The 20,054-nt window shown below is 38.4% G+C and overlaps 2 protein-coding genes across 4 annotated transcripts; both read left to right on the forward strand.

The window, feature by feature from the left end:
* Positions 1-296: 296 nt before the first annotated feature.
* RB195_008325 (uncharacterized protein) lies at positions 297-13,983 on the forward strand (the record flags this gene model as incomplete). 3 transcript variants are annotated; one of them, XM_064194762.1, is made up of 11 exons in its annotated part: positions 297-437; positions 502-578; positions 1,316-1,370; positions 3,989-4,380; positions 8,317-8,377; positions 9,076-9,271; positions 12,035-12,087; positions 12,149-12,384; positions 13,114-13,201; positions 13,297-13,402; positions 13,811-13,983. In XM_064194762.1, 11 exons carry the CDS (start codon positions 297-299, stop codon positions 13,981-13,983), a joined length of 1,578 nt encoding a protein of 525 aa, XP_064045907.1. The 3 variants fall into 3 exon arrangements, with proteins under 3 accessions (XP_064045907.1, XP_064045908.1, XP_064045909.1); XM_064194764.1 differs by lacking the exons at positions 297-437; positions 502-578; positions 1,316-1,370; positions 3,989-4,380; positions 8,317-8,377 and having other exon boundaries at positions 9,208-9,271; XM_064194763.1 differs by lacking the exons at positions 8,317-8,377; positions 12,035-12,087; positions 12,149-12,384; ... (1 more) ...; positions 13,297-13,402; positions 13,811-13,983 and having other exon boundaries at positions 9,076-9,082.
* Positions 13,984-15,698: 1,715 nt separating this feature from the next.
* Positions 15,699-19,734, forward strand: RB195_008326 (uncharacterized protein; the record flags this gene model as incomplete). Its single annotated transcript, XM_013436220.2, has 4 exons — positions 15,699-15,802; positions 18,340-18,451; positions 18,549-18,650; positions 19,609-19,734. 4 exons carry the CDS (start codon positions 15,699-15,701, stop codon positions 19,732-19,734), a joined length of 444 nt encoding a protein of 147 aa, XP_013291674.1.
* Between the last annotated feature and the right edge of the window lie 320 nt (positions 19,735-20,054).

Below are 20,054 nucleotides of genomic sequence, written 5' to 3' on the forward strand. Positions count from 1 at the left end.
TGCATTCGTGTACTCATACAATTTCTGAATGCATCTAGGGACCGTAACCTGCAGAATGTATTCCTTCAGGGCCAGTAATTGTTGTTATTTCCATTTATTTACTAAATACTTCCACAACAAACTATTAGGATTTATGAAAATCTCAAATTTGAAATAAGTTTTATGGATGGATAGGAAATGTAGCATTCTGTGCCTTAGTCACGTTTAAGGTTTGATCGTCGTGCATTGTTACTTTCGTTAATGAAACCTCAACGACTAGTCATCTTTTTCCTTTCCAGGGTAAAAAATCGCTCCAGATGGAATCGATGCAGTCGATCCTACCACCGACAGTAACGCCCGGATGGAACGATCCGCCAAACTTGGGCGGTGCGGCTGCTCCTACTGCGTCAAATCGGCTATCGCACTTAAGGAAAAGGCTTGTCGATCCGTCTATATCTGTACGGTTATTGTATATTCAGTCTGTTTTTTCTGGTCATGTTTACATGAGCTGTATTGATTTAGAGCGTATCACCTAGCAGTGGTATGATGCCGCACCAAGCTCCTGATCAGGAATATATCCATAGAACCGATAGTGCGAAGTGAGGAATTTTTGATATATTTGTTTTGATCTTTTGGTTTTTTTTTTCTTATCCAGATAGTCACTTCTCCATTTCATCTATTTCCACAACTTTTAACCTAAATTAACCTTAACTTTTAACTTTTTCTTTGAACTAGGCGTGAGCGCGTGGTCTAGTTTTTTTGGCTTTCCCAAATTAACTTGATTACTTGAGATCTGAAGGGAAGAGGGCTAGGATATATGATGCGAAATAGAAGTACACTGTACTCTAATGCCGCAGTGCTGGTTCTATTTGTCTCACTGTCAAACCTTTTAGGTGTGTTAACCTTTTACCCCTTTAAAGTTCGACTTTTTTTTAAATAAAGAATGCTAAAGATCGTTTGTTGTTTTCATTGTGTATGTGTGTACTTTTTTTTCCTCAAAGCCAAAGCGTAAGAATATCAATTATCATTATGACTGTGAGAAATACTCACATTAGACTAGTAATTTGCACATTTGTTACTATTTTTCTAGCAGAGGCTGCATTTAATTCGAATTCCGCTAGTGAAAACCTAAACACTTTTCTAAGTCTCAGCGACGGAGTTTCCCTTTCATAATATTTTGATTTTTTTTCTATGAACGGAGTGATCTTGAAAACTCGAGCCTTATTGTTTCGATTTGATACAGTAAGTTCATTTTTTTTGGTAGTTAATTGTTGTTTATAAACAAATTATTCATTAGAAGTACACGATCGGGTTTGTTTACATGCTGGCATTTCAGTCAACAAGCACATCCACATGGTCATGGTGGCCACGCCGCTTCTCAGCAATATGGAGTGAGTTTTAATGTGCAGTTTTTTTTTTCCAAATTTTTGCGCTAGCTAGCTAGCTATAAAAATCGGTATCGTGACTATTGTATTTCACTGCTTCTGTCTCTTATTTGTATTTCTGGCTCCGCCTGATTGACTATAATTTATGAGATTATTGTTTGCGGTTTTCTCTTTTATTAGCAGTAGAATCATTTCGTATTATGTTTACCGAAAAAAAAATGAACAGTGAAAACGGTCGAAAAATTTTTTGTTTGTTTAGTTCTGACCATTTAGAGTCAATTGACCTTGTGTTTTGCTATTCGAGCAGTCTTGTGCAGAATTTCTGCAAAGGAAAACATTGTATCTTTTAACTGAGAGTTACCATTAAGAGCTCTTCACATGTAAGTGTTTCGCTGAAACGAGACAATTCAGAATGCACAAGATCTCCACCGGAAACTCCGCATGTGTTTATGTTTGTGTTTTGTTTTTTTAGTATTTGTTTGACTCCTTAATTTCTGTGTTAAATCGTTATGCGATTTTGAAGCAGATTGATCTGTACCTATGATTTGCGTATGAGTGATGTGACGGCTGAAAAAGGCAACTATTCACCTATGAGTAGCAAGTTATAGCACAAGTCCTCTGGGACCTATTAATAGTTCAAAGAATAATGAGTTCGTAGTAGACAGGGACTCTGCTGTTTTTAGACTCATTTACTGGCAAGCGACTAATAGCCAATAATGTTTTGTACTAGTCATTAGCTCATCACAGCGTACCTTAAAGGCAGCATACCACGAATCTGAGGTGGTGTAGATTTCAGGTAGAGTATCCGTATACGGAGTCGTAGATTATGGAGACGGGGTAGTTCCGGTCATCTCTCCCTGCATCACTGCAAACAGCCGCCTCCAGAATGCTGTTTTGTACGACGCCATCTATTGCAACGCTCCACCCCTTGCGCCGCCTCCGCCTTGCGATTCGTCGAAAATCAATTCGGACTGCTCCGATAGGCAGAAAGGGACGCTAAGCGTGCAAGGGTGGCGCGCTCCAATAGAAAATAGCATTCAGGGGTCGGCTGCGTGCAGTGATTCAGGGAGAGATGAGCGGAACCACCCCGGTCTCCATAATTTACGACCCCGTATACGGATACTCCACCTGAAATCCGTACCACCCCAGATTCGTGGTATGCTGCCTTTAATGTCAAACAGATTATGAAAGCGTCCTACTGAAGAAATTAGGCTGTGATAGTGATAGTACGATTCTCGAAGAAGTAAATTAAGGAATAAATGACTTAGTCTATCAATCCATAGTCCCCAATTCTTCACGTTCTTACTAGCCAATTCTCTGGAAAATACCAGAACTAGCTGATAATCAATTTCCAAGCGCGCTAAAACAACATTTGTTTGCGACGTTGGGAAGTAATTTGTGAGCCGCTGTGCATTGTAATTATCGCACACTTCCACGTAAAAATATTGCCATAGGTGGACAAAGAATACAATTGTTTTTTTCTGAATACATAGAGTTGTAGGATTTTGCGATTTGAATGTGGGTCAGCTGTGGACATTTTAAATTCAGTATACAGATAATCCAAAGAAAGTTTTGTTGTAAATGTCTCGGAACGACTTATGGTCAATGAAAATCTTAGAAAAACAGGTGGTTTGTTTCGTGATGCTTGCTGTTATAGTATGGCCAGGAAACAGTAAATAGAGGCAACTTGTCGATAGTCAAATTTAAACAACAGCCAAGATTGTTAACAAACTTTATAAATAGTATAGTAAATATGGTATTATAAATTTATAAATAGTGGTAGTAAATAGAGGTATGCTGTCCAGCAGTCTCCAAGTCCTCTCTTCTTGAAACCTCGGCATTGAGAAGTGTATTTATGTTTTCTTGTTTTGTTTGTTTTCTTGTTATGCCAACGAGGTTAAGGTTAAACTTTATTATTGGGCTGACGCTTCTACAAACTGTTCTTTATCAAAGGCCTGAAAATGGTTCCTGGTCTTTGATGCCATGCATATCCCATCAAATTCCTCCTCTCTCTTTGCTAAGCTTCGATATTGTTCTAAGTACACCACGCAAAACCTTCAAAAGGAAAACAAACTGACCAGTCTCACCGATTAGCGGGGCTGGTGAACCATCGGGTTCTTGTAGATTCTCACCAAGGCGAATCACATCATCACCACAGCCAAACACTAAGTAGCAGAAGAAAACTTATCAAGAGTTCAGCTTCCTTTCGGATACAAAAACACTTTCGGGATCATTTGATGTAGGGGCGATGGTGTATTACCGTGAGAGTTTTTGATGTGTCTTGGTGTCTCCCGCCTCTTCTGATTGCTCTTTGCTGCGAATTTGAAGAAGGAGAGACGAATTTTATCCTGATTTCTCTTCTTGTTGCTATTATTTCTCCTGCATGATGCTATTCAATTAATGATTGCTGAGAAGGAAAAATCCATGTATGTAGATTAGACGACTTGACGTAATTGTGGAGCTTTTTCTACTAAGTTTTCCACCACCACCACCAGGGATTGTAGGAAAAACCACCAAAAATACCTGTATTCTTGTAATACTCCTACAATCCCGGAGTAGAATTCTCATAACAGAAAAATCTATCCAAAATCGTTCACAAAGAAATCTAAGAATTTCTCATTCAGGTAGTGCCGACACCTGTCTCTGTGGGGATTCCAACCTCGGCTCCAATTCCCGGAGTGACAACGACCCAGGCTACAACACAGGCTCATATGCAGCCTCAACAACAATATACTCATCATTTAGCACCAATTCATAGTGTCCCTATGACCTCAGCATATCAGCTACCTCAGACAGCCATCACACCGGATCATCTACCTCAGCAACCTCAACAGCAACAATATCCGACCGCTGCATTCCATGCTTACTCGCAAGGAATGCCAGCGGCACAGCATAATCAAATGTCAGCTGATGGTGCGGTGCAACCGCAGCAAATAGACCAACAAAATGTCCAGTTAGCCAGTAACCAGCAGTTTTTTCAACAACAACACTATCACGGAGCACCACCAATACACAGGTTGGTTCCAGATCCAGATAATATTTTGTATTTTGATTTTTTTTCCCTTGTTTTGTGCATTTTCTTCTGTGCTCTTGTAGATCATAACACATATGATTTTCTGTCGCAGGAATTCTTTTTTAAATCATTGCTATCTTTGCTCTTTCCCCCCTTATCCCTTCATACTGAAAAATATCTCCGGGAATTTACTAGATTTTTATGTGGCAATACTACTGAATTCTTCATCTTTTCCTTTTTCCTTATCCTTCCAATAAAGAAAAAGGAAATGAAGATACATTCCATTGTATCGGAGCTTTGGAACAATAATTATGCTTTTCATTCCATACCTTCGTTTACTTCAATCAGTTTTTGTTAATTTTTCTCCACGATTAATTTATTATTCTTTTATTTCCCGCTTTTTCCCTTAAACAAATATCAAATTTCTGCTCCATAGGGATACCGAATTTGTTCCATAATTTACGGATTGCTCACGTCTTTTCCCGGAGTACTAGCGCAAACCTCTCGCCTGTGACCTCTCGCGTTTGAAATGAATTTCTTGAGCATGAGTGAGTGCACACCTGTGAGGAAACAATACAGTTTCAATCGATCAGAGCTGTTTTGATGTATACAACTTCATAAAACGCATAAAACGACTCTACCGAGTAGAAATATCACATAGTGTGATTAATTTGTGTTATCCTGGTGGGGCAAATTTTTCCTCTGGATTCCTTCAAATTTGCGGATGAAAAAGAATGATTTTTCAATTTCTATGCCTTTGAATCATTTCTTCAAAAACACAGCAGGAAGTTCTTCGGAGCGGAATGAACGTAGCTGTCTGTAAATAATGTTGTTGATCGTCCTTCAGCGCACCCATTCTTTTACTTTCAGAAGCAAATTTTATAATATAGTTATTTGAGACACTTTCGAAGAATTATTCCTGTGCAATTACGACAAGTAGCCTTATTAATGGTCATTCCGCAATCAGGGCACAATTCACTCACTGAGAATTATTCGAAGATCCTGATAAAGCCGAGAAATTACAGGAAAAAGGATATGAGACATGAAATGAAAGGAAATAGCGATACGGTAAATAGTAATAACTAATAGTGGAAAAAAAAGATTACTACTGAAGCACAATCCACCTAAAGATGACCGATTGCGTGCTCTTTCCAAAATCTGGATTCTTTCTTGAGGAATGAAAAGATACATGTGAGATTTTTAATTATTTTGTTATAAGTAGAATCCGAAGCATATGCACTACCTACAACTAAACGAGCGAAGCTTAAAACACAGTTTTGAATATAATTGTTACGTTAGCAACGGGATAGCCAGTGATTTGTCTGGTATGAACCAATCTTTGCTCACAATTGAGGCGAAATCATCTCAAAAACGGCCGGTAGAATCGTAAGAAAAATCACTAGACGAAACGAACGTAAGAAATCGAATCATTCGAGTTCTAGAAGAATCCATAAACGCTAGAGTTTTTCATAATCTTCACGAATTTCTCAAAATTAATTATAATTTCATTTCTGATGTTCATCCAGCCGTTTGTCACATGCCGTCATGTACTGAAACTAAAAAAGAACTTTTGCATTCTTCAAAGCTCATTTGTCTTTGCTACAAAAAATGCTATGTATTGTTTTTCCTCATTACTCTTAAAGGGCACTTTCAAAGAAGAAGTTACAGTATTCACAAAGTTGTAACTGACAACAAAAGCTAGACCTAATGTTTTTCTGTAACGCCTTCTCTGCATTATAGTCTAGATAAGTAGTCGTTATAGCTGGTACCTGTACTACAGTGCAAAAAAGAAAAATTAAGGTCCCATACAGAATTCCACAGGCATACAGTTTTTACATTCAAAGGTAGTAAAAACATGTGCCAACGTCGTTAGAAACAATCTCCATCTCACAAACATTGATGTTGGCAAGCGAAGGCGGATTACATTTGTCTGTGGCTACCCGTGTATTTCTCGCTGCCTCTTACCTATTAACTTATTTCACCCGTTACCATGGACATGCCGACAGGCTGTGTGACATCCACAGCGACATTTCTGTCTCAACAGTCGATTCTTGAATACGTTGCTGACGACCGCTATTGTCACGATACGGATGAGTTATCCAATGAAAAGATTATCTCTCACGAGTAATCCTAGTTATTTTCTGACTGATCCTTATCCATAACAGCCAAAACTTTTACTACGACCGCTGTGATTTTTTTTTGTTATCGTGCAAATTGAAGGTTTTGTTAGTTATTTGAGCTTAGTTTTTGATTTTGGAAAGGATTTTGTTCATGCTGCAGTGATTCTTCTAAGGTATGTATAAGTTAGAAGTTACTTACTCGACTTGTTCCAGATCTTGCTCGACCTCATCTACTTTTCTTGCTAATGACCGAAATTTTTGATTATTCTTGCACCATCACTCTTATTTTGGGATGTTCCTCTCTTTTCTTCGATGAGTTCAGTGAAATGACAGTAGAGGAGCCGAGGAGCGTCTGTTTGTGAAGCTTGGGGGTCGCGAGAAGTTCTGTGATCACCCAAATATTTGAGATTTTTGCAAAAATAACCACTGGCGAGTTCTCCAACTTCATTACCCTCATCGAGTTGTTATGTGCATTATCTTCTGAAAAATTGTCTAAGCTACTGATATGGCCTATTATGGAAAAAATATGGATTGCAACATGGTGCTAGACATTGTCAGTGTTTTTTTTTTGCTATGTTGGTTGTCATTTTCGAGAACATTTTCATGAGTTAAATTAGTTCGTAGTTGAATTAACTTCAAGGTTTTGTTTTGCTTCTAAAATCGAAAGTCTTTGGTGTTTCTCACAATCACATTTTTTCTCACGTATTCGATATTTTGCATACCTAAATGTCAAATGAGATTTCGTGAGGAGACCTACCCGATGCAATGGTTTTGTCGAAAAAAAAATGACGTCTCCATTTTATCACATTCAGCCGGTGATTCAGCTTTCATTCCAGTAATAACGAGGCTTTGAATCCACGCACATGTGAATTTCTGCCACGGACAATTTTGCGTGTTTTTGTTGCATGGCGACAGGGAAATTTCGAGCAGCTATCAATCTCAGGAAAGCGAGAATTTCCCTGGCAGTGGAATTCAGCCATTGATTCTCCTTTTTCTGTCATTTTGCTGATCATTTCTTCATTAACAAGGTTGTCAGTGATTTTCTCGTCGTTGTCTAGTCGACTATCACAGCCAATTACTTACTTGACTTAACTTAATCGGCTGATTGGAATTATCGCCCGTGTGTGGTTTTACACATTTTCGCCGAGTGTAGTCCTTGAACATTGCTCTGTCCAACGTTCTCTGTCCAGAGTGAGAACTCGCACAGAATCCATTTGGCATCCATCTGTTTCACTGTGAACAGTGAACTGTATTTACAGTTAGTAACAGAATTAATCGATAGCTCTTCGCTCTTCTCTTCCAAGCTGACCATGGGACTTATTAGGACCCTATCCGGCTAGGCTGTTTAGGTGACGTCTAGCGAGATTCCCTATGCATCTTTTCGCCATAGGTGCGATAGGGAGGAGGCCGACCCTCTTATGTGAAGGGAGTCTAGCTCATGGGGTGTAGCGTAGGATCCCTTCGTCAACCGTCCAAAAGTGGAGGAAGTCCCTTCGTCAAATGTTCAAAAGTGAAGGAAGTCCCTTCGCCAAACGTTCAAAAGTGAAGGGGATCGGGGCACCAGGTTCCGACTATCACATGTATGTTTTTCGTATGATCTTTGGGGTCTTTTCCCGTGTAAATGAGCGTTCTACGAATCGAAGACAAGGATCAACTACAAATAAGCTCAAGATAAGCAGAAATTCACATCTATGTTCCTATGGTATGTCATTGCGATGGTCGCTGCAGTACTTGACTATGTCTTTAGTCTACTTTGTGTCTGATTGCGCTACTACTACGACTGCGACTGTATTAGAATCGGAAAAGTGTTGAGTTCAAGGCAGCGTATCACGAATTTTGACATAGCACGAAAATCCCAGAAGACCGGTAGAGTTCGGATTGTAGGTTACGGAACCGAGCGTGGTTTCCCTCATCCTTTTCCTAATCGTCGTAAAAAAACGGCGTGGAAGACGGCGTTTTTTCCTACGAGGTAAGCTGAAACGGACCATTTCTGTGCAGGCGCCGCTTCCACGATCGAGCTGTCGGGGATTAATGAGGCCTCCTCACTTGTCTTTTTAAGTAAAACCAATGAATAAGCTGCTAAGGGGACCGAAACGTGAACAAGGGGACGTGCTCTACCGTGCCTCGTAGGAATAAACACCGTTCTCACCCCATTTTTACTACGATTAGGGGAAGTTGAGCGGGGCCACGATGAGTCCCGTAATCTACAACCCGAACTCTGCGGAATCCCCGTGGTTTTCGTATTTCGTCAAATTCGTGATATGCTCCTTTTAACGTTATATTTACTTTTTATTATAATCTATCTAAATTCTCGAATACTGATTTCAACCATGGACTTTTTTTTAAAGTTACCTTAATTGTTGGGCTGCATAATATGTACATTGCGTGACTCCTGTGGTTTTGTGGACATGAGATGTTGTAAGATTTTTTTTGTGAGATTACGTGCTGTTATGTGCTGAAATAATGTCAATAATGAAATAATATGTCGCTCTAGGAACCCAGCATTTTTTTTCTCGTTCTCTGATACGTTACACTTAACTAAATATGTACTTCCAACACTACCACTACATCCATTCAGAACCTAGCGAGTACATCACCGTCCGCGTCACCTGCCGAATCTTCCGCTTCTCACTATTTATCTGCCTCTACGACGTCATCATTGACGTCTTCACCAAGTGCCATCACGACGTTGTCCACTTCATCACTATCGATGCCGTCATCAACGACGCAACGCGAAGTTCACCGTCCGGTTTACGATGCGTTTACCGTAGCAGGTATGTTCCGTTACGCAGCAGCTAAGATATGAATACCAGATTTGCGCGTGTATTTCTAAACTGTAGCGGGAGACAGATGAGCTTTAGTGGTTATTGTTGCAAAAAAGCATCGTAACTGTCGGCAATTGTAATGAGGTAGAAAATTTATGTTATTGCGTACAGATTAGAAAAGAAACGGTCGTGATTTTCTGCATTTTTACGTGACATGTGCGTAGCAGTAAATTGACGTAAGATGTAAAAAAAAAATGCAGGCAATCCGCTTCTTTTACTGCTTAGAAGGTTTTGTGATGTAAAACTTGGATGAAATTCTGGTGAGCTCTGTTCCATCTTGTTTTTTTTTTGTTTTATGGCACACCTGTAGGTGTTTTCAATAAATAAATAAATAAACATATGTAGCAGTAATTTGACGTAAGATGTTAAAATGCATGTTAAAATGGAACTGGATAATGAAATAGAGGTAATGGAAGGTCGGACATTCTTATCGTTTTTTTTTTTCTGGGCTCGGTAAAAATTCTTGCGTAACAGTAGGGACGCTAAATTTGTTGCTTTTGTTTTATATACGGTAATCTCTACTGCAACCTGAACGGGAAAAGTTACAGAACCTTTTTAGGCTACGACCACTTTTTTCACTAGCACGATGACCTTTGTTCCCTACCATTGACGTGGTCGTTGCATTGCCTAAATGTACAGGGTGTAACGGGAAATCTGTATGGATTTTTTTGGAAAAAAAAATATGATTCTTGAGGAAATTTATAACGCTTTGAAAGGCATCACCCCACGAATCTGAGGTGGTGCAGATTTCAGGTGGAGTATTCGTATACAGGATGGGAGACTACGGAGAGGGGGTGATTCCGTCCATTTCTTCCTAATTGCCTAATTATACTACTAATTGAAGAGATACGGCTTCATTCGTTTTGGCGCACCATTTTGTACAAGAGGTTCGATTGGAGCGCGCCAGTCTTGTGCGGCGCCGCATCTTCCGGGCCGTTTTTTACGGCAATTAGGAAGAAATGGACGGAATCACCTCCCTCTCCGTAGTCTCCCATCCCGTATACGAATACTCCACCTGAAATCTGCACCACCTCAGATTTGTGGGGTGATGCCTTGAAGTGAACGCTTTGTAGAACGCACGCAAATTTCTAATATCATATTTTTTGGTCTCGTTGATGTAACGAGCTCTGTTTTTGGATGTTAACTGGTTCTGGTAAGTTGTATTGATGGAGAACAGGCTTATGAGGATTTTTCCGAAAGCTGGAGCGTTTGATTTCTGAAGACGTGCACTCACCTGCGATTTACTTGATTAAAATGGGGTGAATTTTCGGCCTACGCGAATCGCTACTTCAACAGCCTTTTTTTAAAATTATATTCCATGGTAAAGTGGCGAAATAATGGTAGATGATAAGAAATATCCGCTTACCTCGACTTGACTTATTCCTTCCGTGTGTAGGAGTATTTCCCACAATACGCTGTCGGAAAATGCAACTCAATTAAGCAGTTTTTCAAATCGATATTTACCGTACTCCAAGAATCGTAGTTCTAATAAATTGCACTTATGTAGAAAAAAAAACAACCAGCATGAAGTAGGCAAAGATGTTATTCCTAACGAGTAGATGAACTCATACCTTATGTTTTTTTTTCTATACTATTCACTTTTTTATAAGAAAGCTATGACAGGGAACTAAGGCTTGATATATCTTAAATTACCACATTTTCGAATCGTTTCAATCTTCAGAAAATGTACTGTTGCCCCCGTCATATTCTTTTTTTTTTCATTTACAGCAAATGTTTGCTGTCCTTAACGCTTTCTTTTTCCAGAAGTTGGATGAAAAGTGGAAAATTGGATAACTTAACAATTTCGTTGCTCGTTTGTACATTTTTTTCCGAAAATTTTCGTTGCAATTCGGGTATGGACACAATCATTGTGCAGTATAAGTACAGTACAGTAAAAGTCGATACATATGTATATTTTTCATGGATTCAAAGGATTGAAATTGTTATCGTTCATTTAACTATAGTAAATCGATTGATAACTGGACATGCGTGTGTCAGTTATCAATCGATTTACTATAGTTAAATGAAAGAGTCCTGGGACCATGTGCATGTGTGATTTTTCTCGAGTAACGTAGGCTGTACCGACTGTTTCCCTTTTTTTGAGTGTTTATTGCTGCTTGAGGTTGTTCTACAAACATTATAGAATATAAAAATCATTGTGTTGTCGCTAACGGCCACTTCTTATCACTGAGATATTCAACCGTCATTAATGCTTCACTGAGACGACGAGAAATGTTCCTTGTTAACTTTGAAATGTGGCTAGGGACGTAGAGGAAACTCATCAGTGGCGCTTCATGCGTTTCGACTTTTGGAATAAGCATTAATAGCGGAATGACGACATTATCGGGAGGATTAGTGTTGCCGAATCAGGTGACGGTGGTGTCATGGGTTAAGTGGAACGGGTAGCGCTATGAATATACTCTTAATTGCTGATAATAGTGAGTTTTTTTTAGAAATCCACTTGTCTCCACCAAAACAGCACTTTTTCTATAATTTCTAATTATTACTGAAGATAAAACTACGTCAAATATAGATAAATAGGTAAAGATAGGTGTATAAGGTAAATAAATAAGTGTATGGAGTTTCAGGACTGTGTATTACTGTGGGATCCTCACAATAATGCTCTTTTTGGAATATCAGAAAAATAATTGTTTACTTCTGGCTCAACAACACCCATGAACCATTACCACTCCATTGTTTTCATGTTTTCAGGTGGCGGTCCCGGTTCAAAATCAGCAGATCCATTTCTTATTCGTTCACATTCAGTGAGTAACTTTGATCAATTGATCGATATCGATTTGAAGATATTATTAATGTCTTTTATAGAATCCTAATCAACATAACACTCACGTAGCATGGGCGGCCACGTCGAATGACTCGTCTTCGGCGACGGTTGCTTCATCAGCTTCGTCGTCGCCGACGACATCACGACCAGTGCCCTCCCTTAAAACAGTTTCCACCACCTTACTGTCATTTCAATCGAATGACGTCATCGCTTCGCTGCCGAACTGTGTGGTGGATTCGGCCCGAAGACCATCCACACATGAAGGAATCAATTATCGGTGAGTTTCTTTGCCTGGAAAGACTTTCTTAGAGATTTCAGAGGATGTAATTGTTTTAAGTTTTCTTGAATAGGCGATGGGAATGAACATAACCAATTATTCTCCATATTTTTTTTGTTTCTGCAAGGGTTTCAATTCAACCTAACGAATATGACGGGTTGGTCACGGCTGGAAGTTCGCGTTGCTGGATTTTTTCTATCTAATCGCTCCTCAAAAACATTATTCATCCGGAACAGTCTCGAAAATTCTCTTGCCATAGCGAATTGAATAATAATAATAAGTTGAACATGGATCAAAGATTTTTTTAGAGTGATTTTTTCTTCTTGGTTGTGCTCGTTATGGGACAGTATCGAATCCGACGATTTTTCAAGTTTAATTTAATAAAATTAAAGTTTACGTACTTGTTGAATTAAGTTTAAGTACTTTTGTTAAAGTTACAGTAACATTCTGAGGTCGTTTTCACCCTTAAATACTCATTCACTTCATTTTCAAACTGATTTTTTAGACTTTCCGACAGTTAAAGTTATTAGTTATTATTAATTGAAATTTAATTTTCTCAGTAATAATGAAAATGATAGGCGCAGGTGATAAAGTTCAAGTGTTCATGGTGATGTGTTTCTACGAACAGCTTAAAATTCCCATTAGAAATTTGAAATAATTCAGTGGATACTGTATTTTTAGCTGAATATTAACACTTGAGTACTATAAATTAAATTATCTGAATTATAGACGACTTCAAAAAGCCCCAGGAGACGTTTCAATGAGTCGACAACAATTAATTCTTTGTCTATCCGCAGCTAGTAAGAAATTATCACCGGTTAGTCGTAGATACTTCTCTTCATGATAGTATTGATTTGATTTGCATCGATTTATTGATTTCCCATGCTTTTCTAATCTCTCCATTATCTCTAGAACATCTGTCGAGGCATCCAGCTACGCATACGTGAATTGGAAGACGCAATGAAAGAGGGACGAATCTCGGAGAAATGTCTGAAAAGTCTTAACTATGTGGTGGATTGTGAGTCTTATTGATCGGTTATTGATTTTCCCCCATTCAATATCTCGAAGAAATATCTAAAGAGTCTTAATTACGTGGTGGATTGTTAGTCTAATCGATTTGTTATTCATTTTTTCCTGATTCAAGACACTCAGAATAACCTATGATTCAGAAATGTTTAGTAGAAAATAAATAGTTTAAAAAATAAAAAAAGATAAATAAATAAAGTTTGACAAAGAATTCCTTAGTCGAAAATAAATGGTTTAAATAATAAAAAATAAGAATAAATTTTAAAAGAAGTTAGATAAAAATTTTCTTAGCGATTTTTTGTTAGCTACAAAGTTACATTAGATGATACTCAAATCTATCTACTTTTATTTAATTTTTCCTTGTTTGAAGCTCTAGTGCCTATCAATACATCGATTTTAGCTATTGATCGAGAGAAGTATGACGATGCGCACACATTCTTCGATCGATTAAAAGCGGAATTTCCCGATGAGATGGGCCCATGGGCCCAGCAAGGCATACTTCTACTCATCAACGAACTCCGAAAGCCCTCATCACGTATCGGCTCGGCGGGCCCACATCTACGCTCTCAGTGACGTTCTTCCACACTGTTGCTTTTAGACTACGGTAGCACTAATTACTACAGGCCTTAAGTCGACGATTTGGATATTTTTGTACGATAATCTCGGGTAGGGTTCAACATTGATGTAGTTGTCGTGTACGGTAATTTACCTACGACATACTAATAAGTTCTTTTTGATCAAATATCTCTCGTATTTTTTTTTTCGGTATAAAAGTCACCGTAAGTGGACGGAGTGAGCTGAGGAAGTGGACGCAATGTTGGGGAATTTTTTCTATGTTTGATTTTGAGATGGTTATCTCAGTACCTTCTCCTTTTTTTTGACCATTTAGGGCAATGAAATTTTCCGAATTTCACTCTGGTGTCCAAGTGGAGGTGTTGATTACACCGTTATTAAGAAATCAACAATAAATTAACACACTCTCTTTTTTATTTTTATTTTTTAATTTTTTTGGAGGGAGGGGGCGTACTACAATGATCAATAATGGTGGTGCACATCATTATAAAAATGAGTTTTGATGAGTTGTTAAATATTTTATCTATTTTCTTTGATCTTTTTCTCGTTCTTTAATTTATTTTCGCCTGACGATGCAATGGGACAGTTAGCGCGCAAGACCATACTCGAGGTCCCACGTGGTAGATCCGTTAAAAACGTCATTGGTCCTCAATCTTTCAACTCCACTGAATGGGTTGTTCTTAGTACTTCTCTGCTTTTCTACTTTTACTCTATCATATTACCATACTGAACTAACTCAATCGCTCTATGTGATATTATGGGATCACCATGCCATCCTGATGTGATGTGACTTCCTCTGACTTTTATCTGTACTTGTCCTTTTCTATGGTGTGGATTCATGGACGTCAGGACTGTCGTGATTTTATTAACAACATTCTATTCGTCGTGTATTTACATATCGATTTTTTTATCTTACATAACTTTGTTAGCGCGCAGAAAACTAAGGGAAGCACTAACAGTTACCGTCGAAGATATTGCGTTGGATTACATGCTCCATGGAGACGGTCGCTGATAGGGTCCCACCCTAGCGATGAAAAAATATTTTCCTATGATTGCAACTGTGAAGTAATCCCAATCATACACAGTTACATGAAAAAAAGAATTAAAAACGATCAAACAAATAAAAGTATGGCTGTCATCGTGCTATCGATCATCGTCCTATTGATCGGTGGAGGCGGAACAGTGCCGACTTCTCCCATGGGCATGGCAAGCCTGGTCCAACAATACGTTCGACGTCGACTATAAACGTCCCTAATCGGAATTGATCATTTGTAGAATTAATTGTTGTTTGGTTTTTTCCAATTACAAACTAGCTGTAACATTTCTTGTACTGCACATCTTTCTCACGATTCTTAGTTACATCGATTTGTTGATTTCTGGAATTATCCATCTTCTATGTATATATAAGATATATCGTATTTTTAAGTTTCTCATTTGGGAATGTGGTGTGTCCATGTAATGTTTGTATTAAAAAAGTTTATATAATGCCATTATTGTAGGACAGAACTTTATTGATTGGTTTTTTAAGAATATATTGTGAACTGCATGAAACATCAGTCTATTGTTTTTTTTATTATAAATATTTGTCATCATGATAAAGAATCTGTTCGATTCGGTACAAATTTTGCATTTTATCAGCGTTTCACACGCATTGGCATATTTAGTTGTTTCAGATGAATCGTCATTTGTATTGTGAATTAAGATTTAATTATTAGATGTTTCTGACACGTGCGCTACGCAGAAATTTAAATCTACCACATTGGAATCGACGAGTTTGGGAGATTGGATACAGTGGCTCACCGTTACCGAAGAAAAAAGCGTGAGTTCGCTTAATGCAGTGATTTTTTATATTTGTCGTCTTCTGATAGGAAAAGGGTTCGCCTAAATACAGTCGCGTGATATTGCAGTTCGATTGGATACTGTAAAAATGAAGCTCTGACTGTAGCAGGATAGAATGCATTTAGTTGGACAGAGTTCTATCACTCTCTTTATAATTGGGGATTTCACCGATTCTAAGATCTTTCAAGCTGGTATTAATCCAGTAATCCTGAGATATCTCTTTCTTGAGTCTTTTCTCTCCTTTTGTTATCCTTTCACAGACATTAGCTAGCTGGATACTCGCCATTTAATCTCTTTTCCCCAAGTTTTTAAGGTTCTTAAGTTTTTTCCAAAGGTTTTTTTCTTCCTTAAGTTCCACGGTATAATTGCTCTTTGCTAAGAAATTTTCTTCTTTCCCCAAACCAGGTACCACGTGGACCGAACCGCTCCTCCAGACCTCAAACTTGGGTAATTGAACCTTTATTTTCGAACAGAAAATCAAAAATAAGATAAGAAATACAAAAGGTGATTTCAAAATGCTCTCTCTCAACTGAATTTATAGTGGAAGTGTGTTGATGAGGAATTTTGATAACAAATAGCGAAAGCACAACAAAAGCACAAATCCGACCAGAAAATATACAATGGAGAGAATTTTTTATATCTATTTTCTTCTCGTAGTGGGTAGCCGTTTATGGATAGCAAAACGTGATCAGCCTTCCCACTTCCGAGGTTCTTCACCCGTTCGCTTCGGGTTTCTGACAGACTCGTTAGTTCTGGCTTAAAGGCATCATCCGAAATTCGTGGGGTGATGCCTTTAAGCCAGACCTTTAAGTTGATCATCCTAGTCCTGCTAATCTCGTTCTCCTAAGGCGTTTTGGATTTGGGAGGAGGATCTCGCGTAGTGATTTCCCATCTTGACCTGACCCATCAATTCACCGCACGAAAGTACAAAGAAGGAAATTTCTGCTCTATGAAATTTTGCGAAATTATAGGGAGCGCTTTACTTTCTTATTCCTGTCTTTGGGACACCTATGAGTGTTTTCAAATAAATAATTGAATAAATATTATGTCAAGTAACATGTTCTGAGCGTTTTCACCTGATATCTTTAGTGAGCCACATCTAACGATGTAGACATCGGTTCATAGACGTGTTCATACTGTAGTCTGTGTTCAAGATGACATTATGCCTACAAAAACCGGAAAAGATCGTGGTCCAATCGCGGTGAGCCGGGCAAAATCATCGCGAACCCCGGATTAACGGCAAAAAAAAGGTTTTGCTGTTTGTTTGGTGGGGTTGGAAAGGAATCATCCTTGAGTGTGTGAGTGAGTGAGTGTTTGGGCCGATGAGTTCATCCCCAAACGGGCCAAACACTCAATTCAGACCTCTACTGTCAACAACTGACCAGATTGAAGCAGGCGATCCACCAGAAGCGGCTATAATTGGACAAGTGGAAAGATGTTGTGTTTCATGAAGATAACGCTTGGCCGCACACATCTTTAACAACTCGTGAAGCTCCAAGAGTTTGGATGGCCGGTTCTACCGCACCTTGTCGTCCACTCGTGTCGTCCAGATCTGGCACCGAGTGACTGTCAAATTTTCAAGCACTTCCAAAGTTTTCTTGATGCTAGAAGACTGGCTTATGAGAGCCTTTTGAAGATGAGGTGATCAGGTTCTACGCCACTAAGGACAATGAGTTCTTCAATTGCGTAATTATGAAATTGCCGTCAAAATGGGCAAAAATTATCGAACAAAACCATGCATATTCGATTTCTTACCAGTTAATCGTCGGTTAATCGGTTAGTCCTAAATATGCTAACTTCATCGTCGAAATAAAGGGAAAAACGCTCATAACTTTCTGCTTCACCTAATATTTAGGTATAGGGTGGGTTTGGCGCAGTTGATTAGAGGTCTGCTGTAGCCACACAGTCGATGGTTCAAAACCGCCCTAGTGCCAACCAAACCTTTCATCCCCGCGGTCGACGAATTGGTACCAGACTTGTCTGGGAGGATAAAAACCCTGACTTGATCATCAGCTGGCCCTCGCAAGTCATTGTATAAGCCAACACGCGTTCTAAAATAACCACAGCGGTTACAAATTACAGTAAAACGCGTTGGCGCATCCCAAGTGGATTGATTAACGCCAATGACTTTTTGGTATCGGGATATTACGCAAATGAAGGTGGAACTTCACTTCATCTTCTTTTCATAGCTTCCTAAGAATATATAGGATCCTTTAATTGTTTTGCTTAGTTTAGAAAATGTAGTTAATGTAAGTGAAAAGATGGAAAATCCTGCATCTCCAGGCTGAAGTCGTTCTTCCTGATTATTGATTGGTTTTCTCGGCTTTTCCTTGTAAACAGCGCCCTTCAGTTATGTACATAGCATTACTAGACTTCCTTTGGTGGGCGCTGCAGCTTTCACGTAACATAGTTTTTGTTTTTATTGCTTTTGATGAAAAATTCAACGTAACCACAGTAATTTAGCGATTTATACACGTTTTTTTTTTGTTGCCCGAACGTTTATTTTTTGATTTTTAGGACTGGGCGACCGGACTATCCTGTATCACGTTCAGATCTAGAAGTTTTGCGAGAGAGATTCGCCAGAGAATGGAACGTGATGAAACTGCTGAGCAGACCTTATGTTACTGCTGTAAGTTGTTGTGTTGTTGTGCTTATTTATATTGTTTCAATTCCCACGCATATGTTTACGACGTATTGTAGACGTTTCGGAACAAATTGTTTTCCAGGAAGTAGAGGCTGACTACTTTGCAGCTAAAAATGTAAGCAGTCTTGACGAGATTCGTGAGAAAGAGCGAGAAAAACTGGAAGCACAACGAATGCCTGGAAAGGTGAGTTTGTAAGAGATCAATGAAAAGAGTAAACATTACAGAGTCCCTCTCCGGCTATTCATCCTTTTTATATCGTACAAGATAGACCTTCAGCGATTTAAAACAGATTTTTCTTCTGCTTGAGCGGGCTAGAGGGACGATGTCTGTTGGAAAATGCCTATATTTGAAATTCCAAACCAAGTAGGATTTAAAACATAATTATAATTATAGGATAATTATTGATTGTTTCATCGTTGTTTGTCAATATGACGTAGAAAATGGTTATTCTTGCACATTTCTCCTTGAAACAACTCTTATGGCGGAGCCAAAGGGGATGGCGTTGATTTTCAGTTGTTTTTTAAAAGACAATTTCTCAATTTTACTCCCCAGATCCCGTAGTTGATGGACATTTTAGATTTATGTACTTAAAAACGGTTTGGAACGGCAAGCTTTTGAAATCTGTAACTGCTCCACAACATGTGAACACTTCAGTTTTATCCGCGTAAAACTAAAAAAAGGCCTAACAAATGGAACTATCCTGTGATTTATTAGTTATTATTATTTACTATTATTATTTGCTTTGTTATTATTATTTATTAAACGCTCTGTTTATTCAACGGCTGTAACAAATTTCACCTACTTCAACCATGTGTGTAATTCCTAGCTTTAACTATATGTAATCCTTTTTTGTTCGTCTGAAAAGAAGTTCCGCTTTTAACAGTTTGCTTGAGTGAATTTTAAAGAATTCGTTGAGGTGCGAGAAATAATCGTTGGAAAACACAGAAATTTGTCAGAGTTTTTTTTACGCACAATCTATGAAAAATAAATATATTGTTACTGTATATAAAATATATACTACATTGTTATATATAATGCATATTGTAACTGTTACTGTATATTTAATTGTAAAATTAATTTGGACTCAAAAAAAAATGTTTTGATCCATTCGCTCAGTAAAATCTCAATAAATTTTCTACAGGTGAAGCGGACAGAAGGTTCGAAAAATTCGGTGAGACGTCGTGCAAACGTTGGGAATTTGCTGCACACTCATAAAACAGTAGAAGATAGCCTGGCTGAGTTGATGAATAGGAATCGATGGGACTAGAAAGAGGTGTAGGTGAGCTAGGTCCCATACAGCTTATTGCTTCACTTGCAATGGCCTAAAAAACAAAGGAAGATTGTCTGGATTTGAGGCTTTTTTTTGAAATATTTGTTTTTACGAGCATATTCTGAGACTTTTGCAGTTTTTCCGTTTTTTTTTTTTGTTTTTTCCTCGAAAAATTCGCACCGTGATGTATACAATTACTTTGTCTTCGATTCCTTTGATTTTTCACTCGTTCATCAGGTTTTTACGTCAAAGTGCCCATAGTTTATGTACAGTTTAGTGTAGAATGTGATCTTTGATTTTTGTTTGTTTGTTTTTTT

The sequence above is a fragment of the Necator americanus genome, chromosome III (assembly GCF_031761385.1).
Source record: "Necator americanus strain Aroian chromosome III, whole genome shotgun sequence".
NCBI lineage: Eukaryota > Metazoa > Nematoda > Chromadorea > Rhabditida > Ancylostomatidae > Necator > Necator americanus.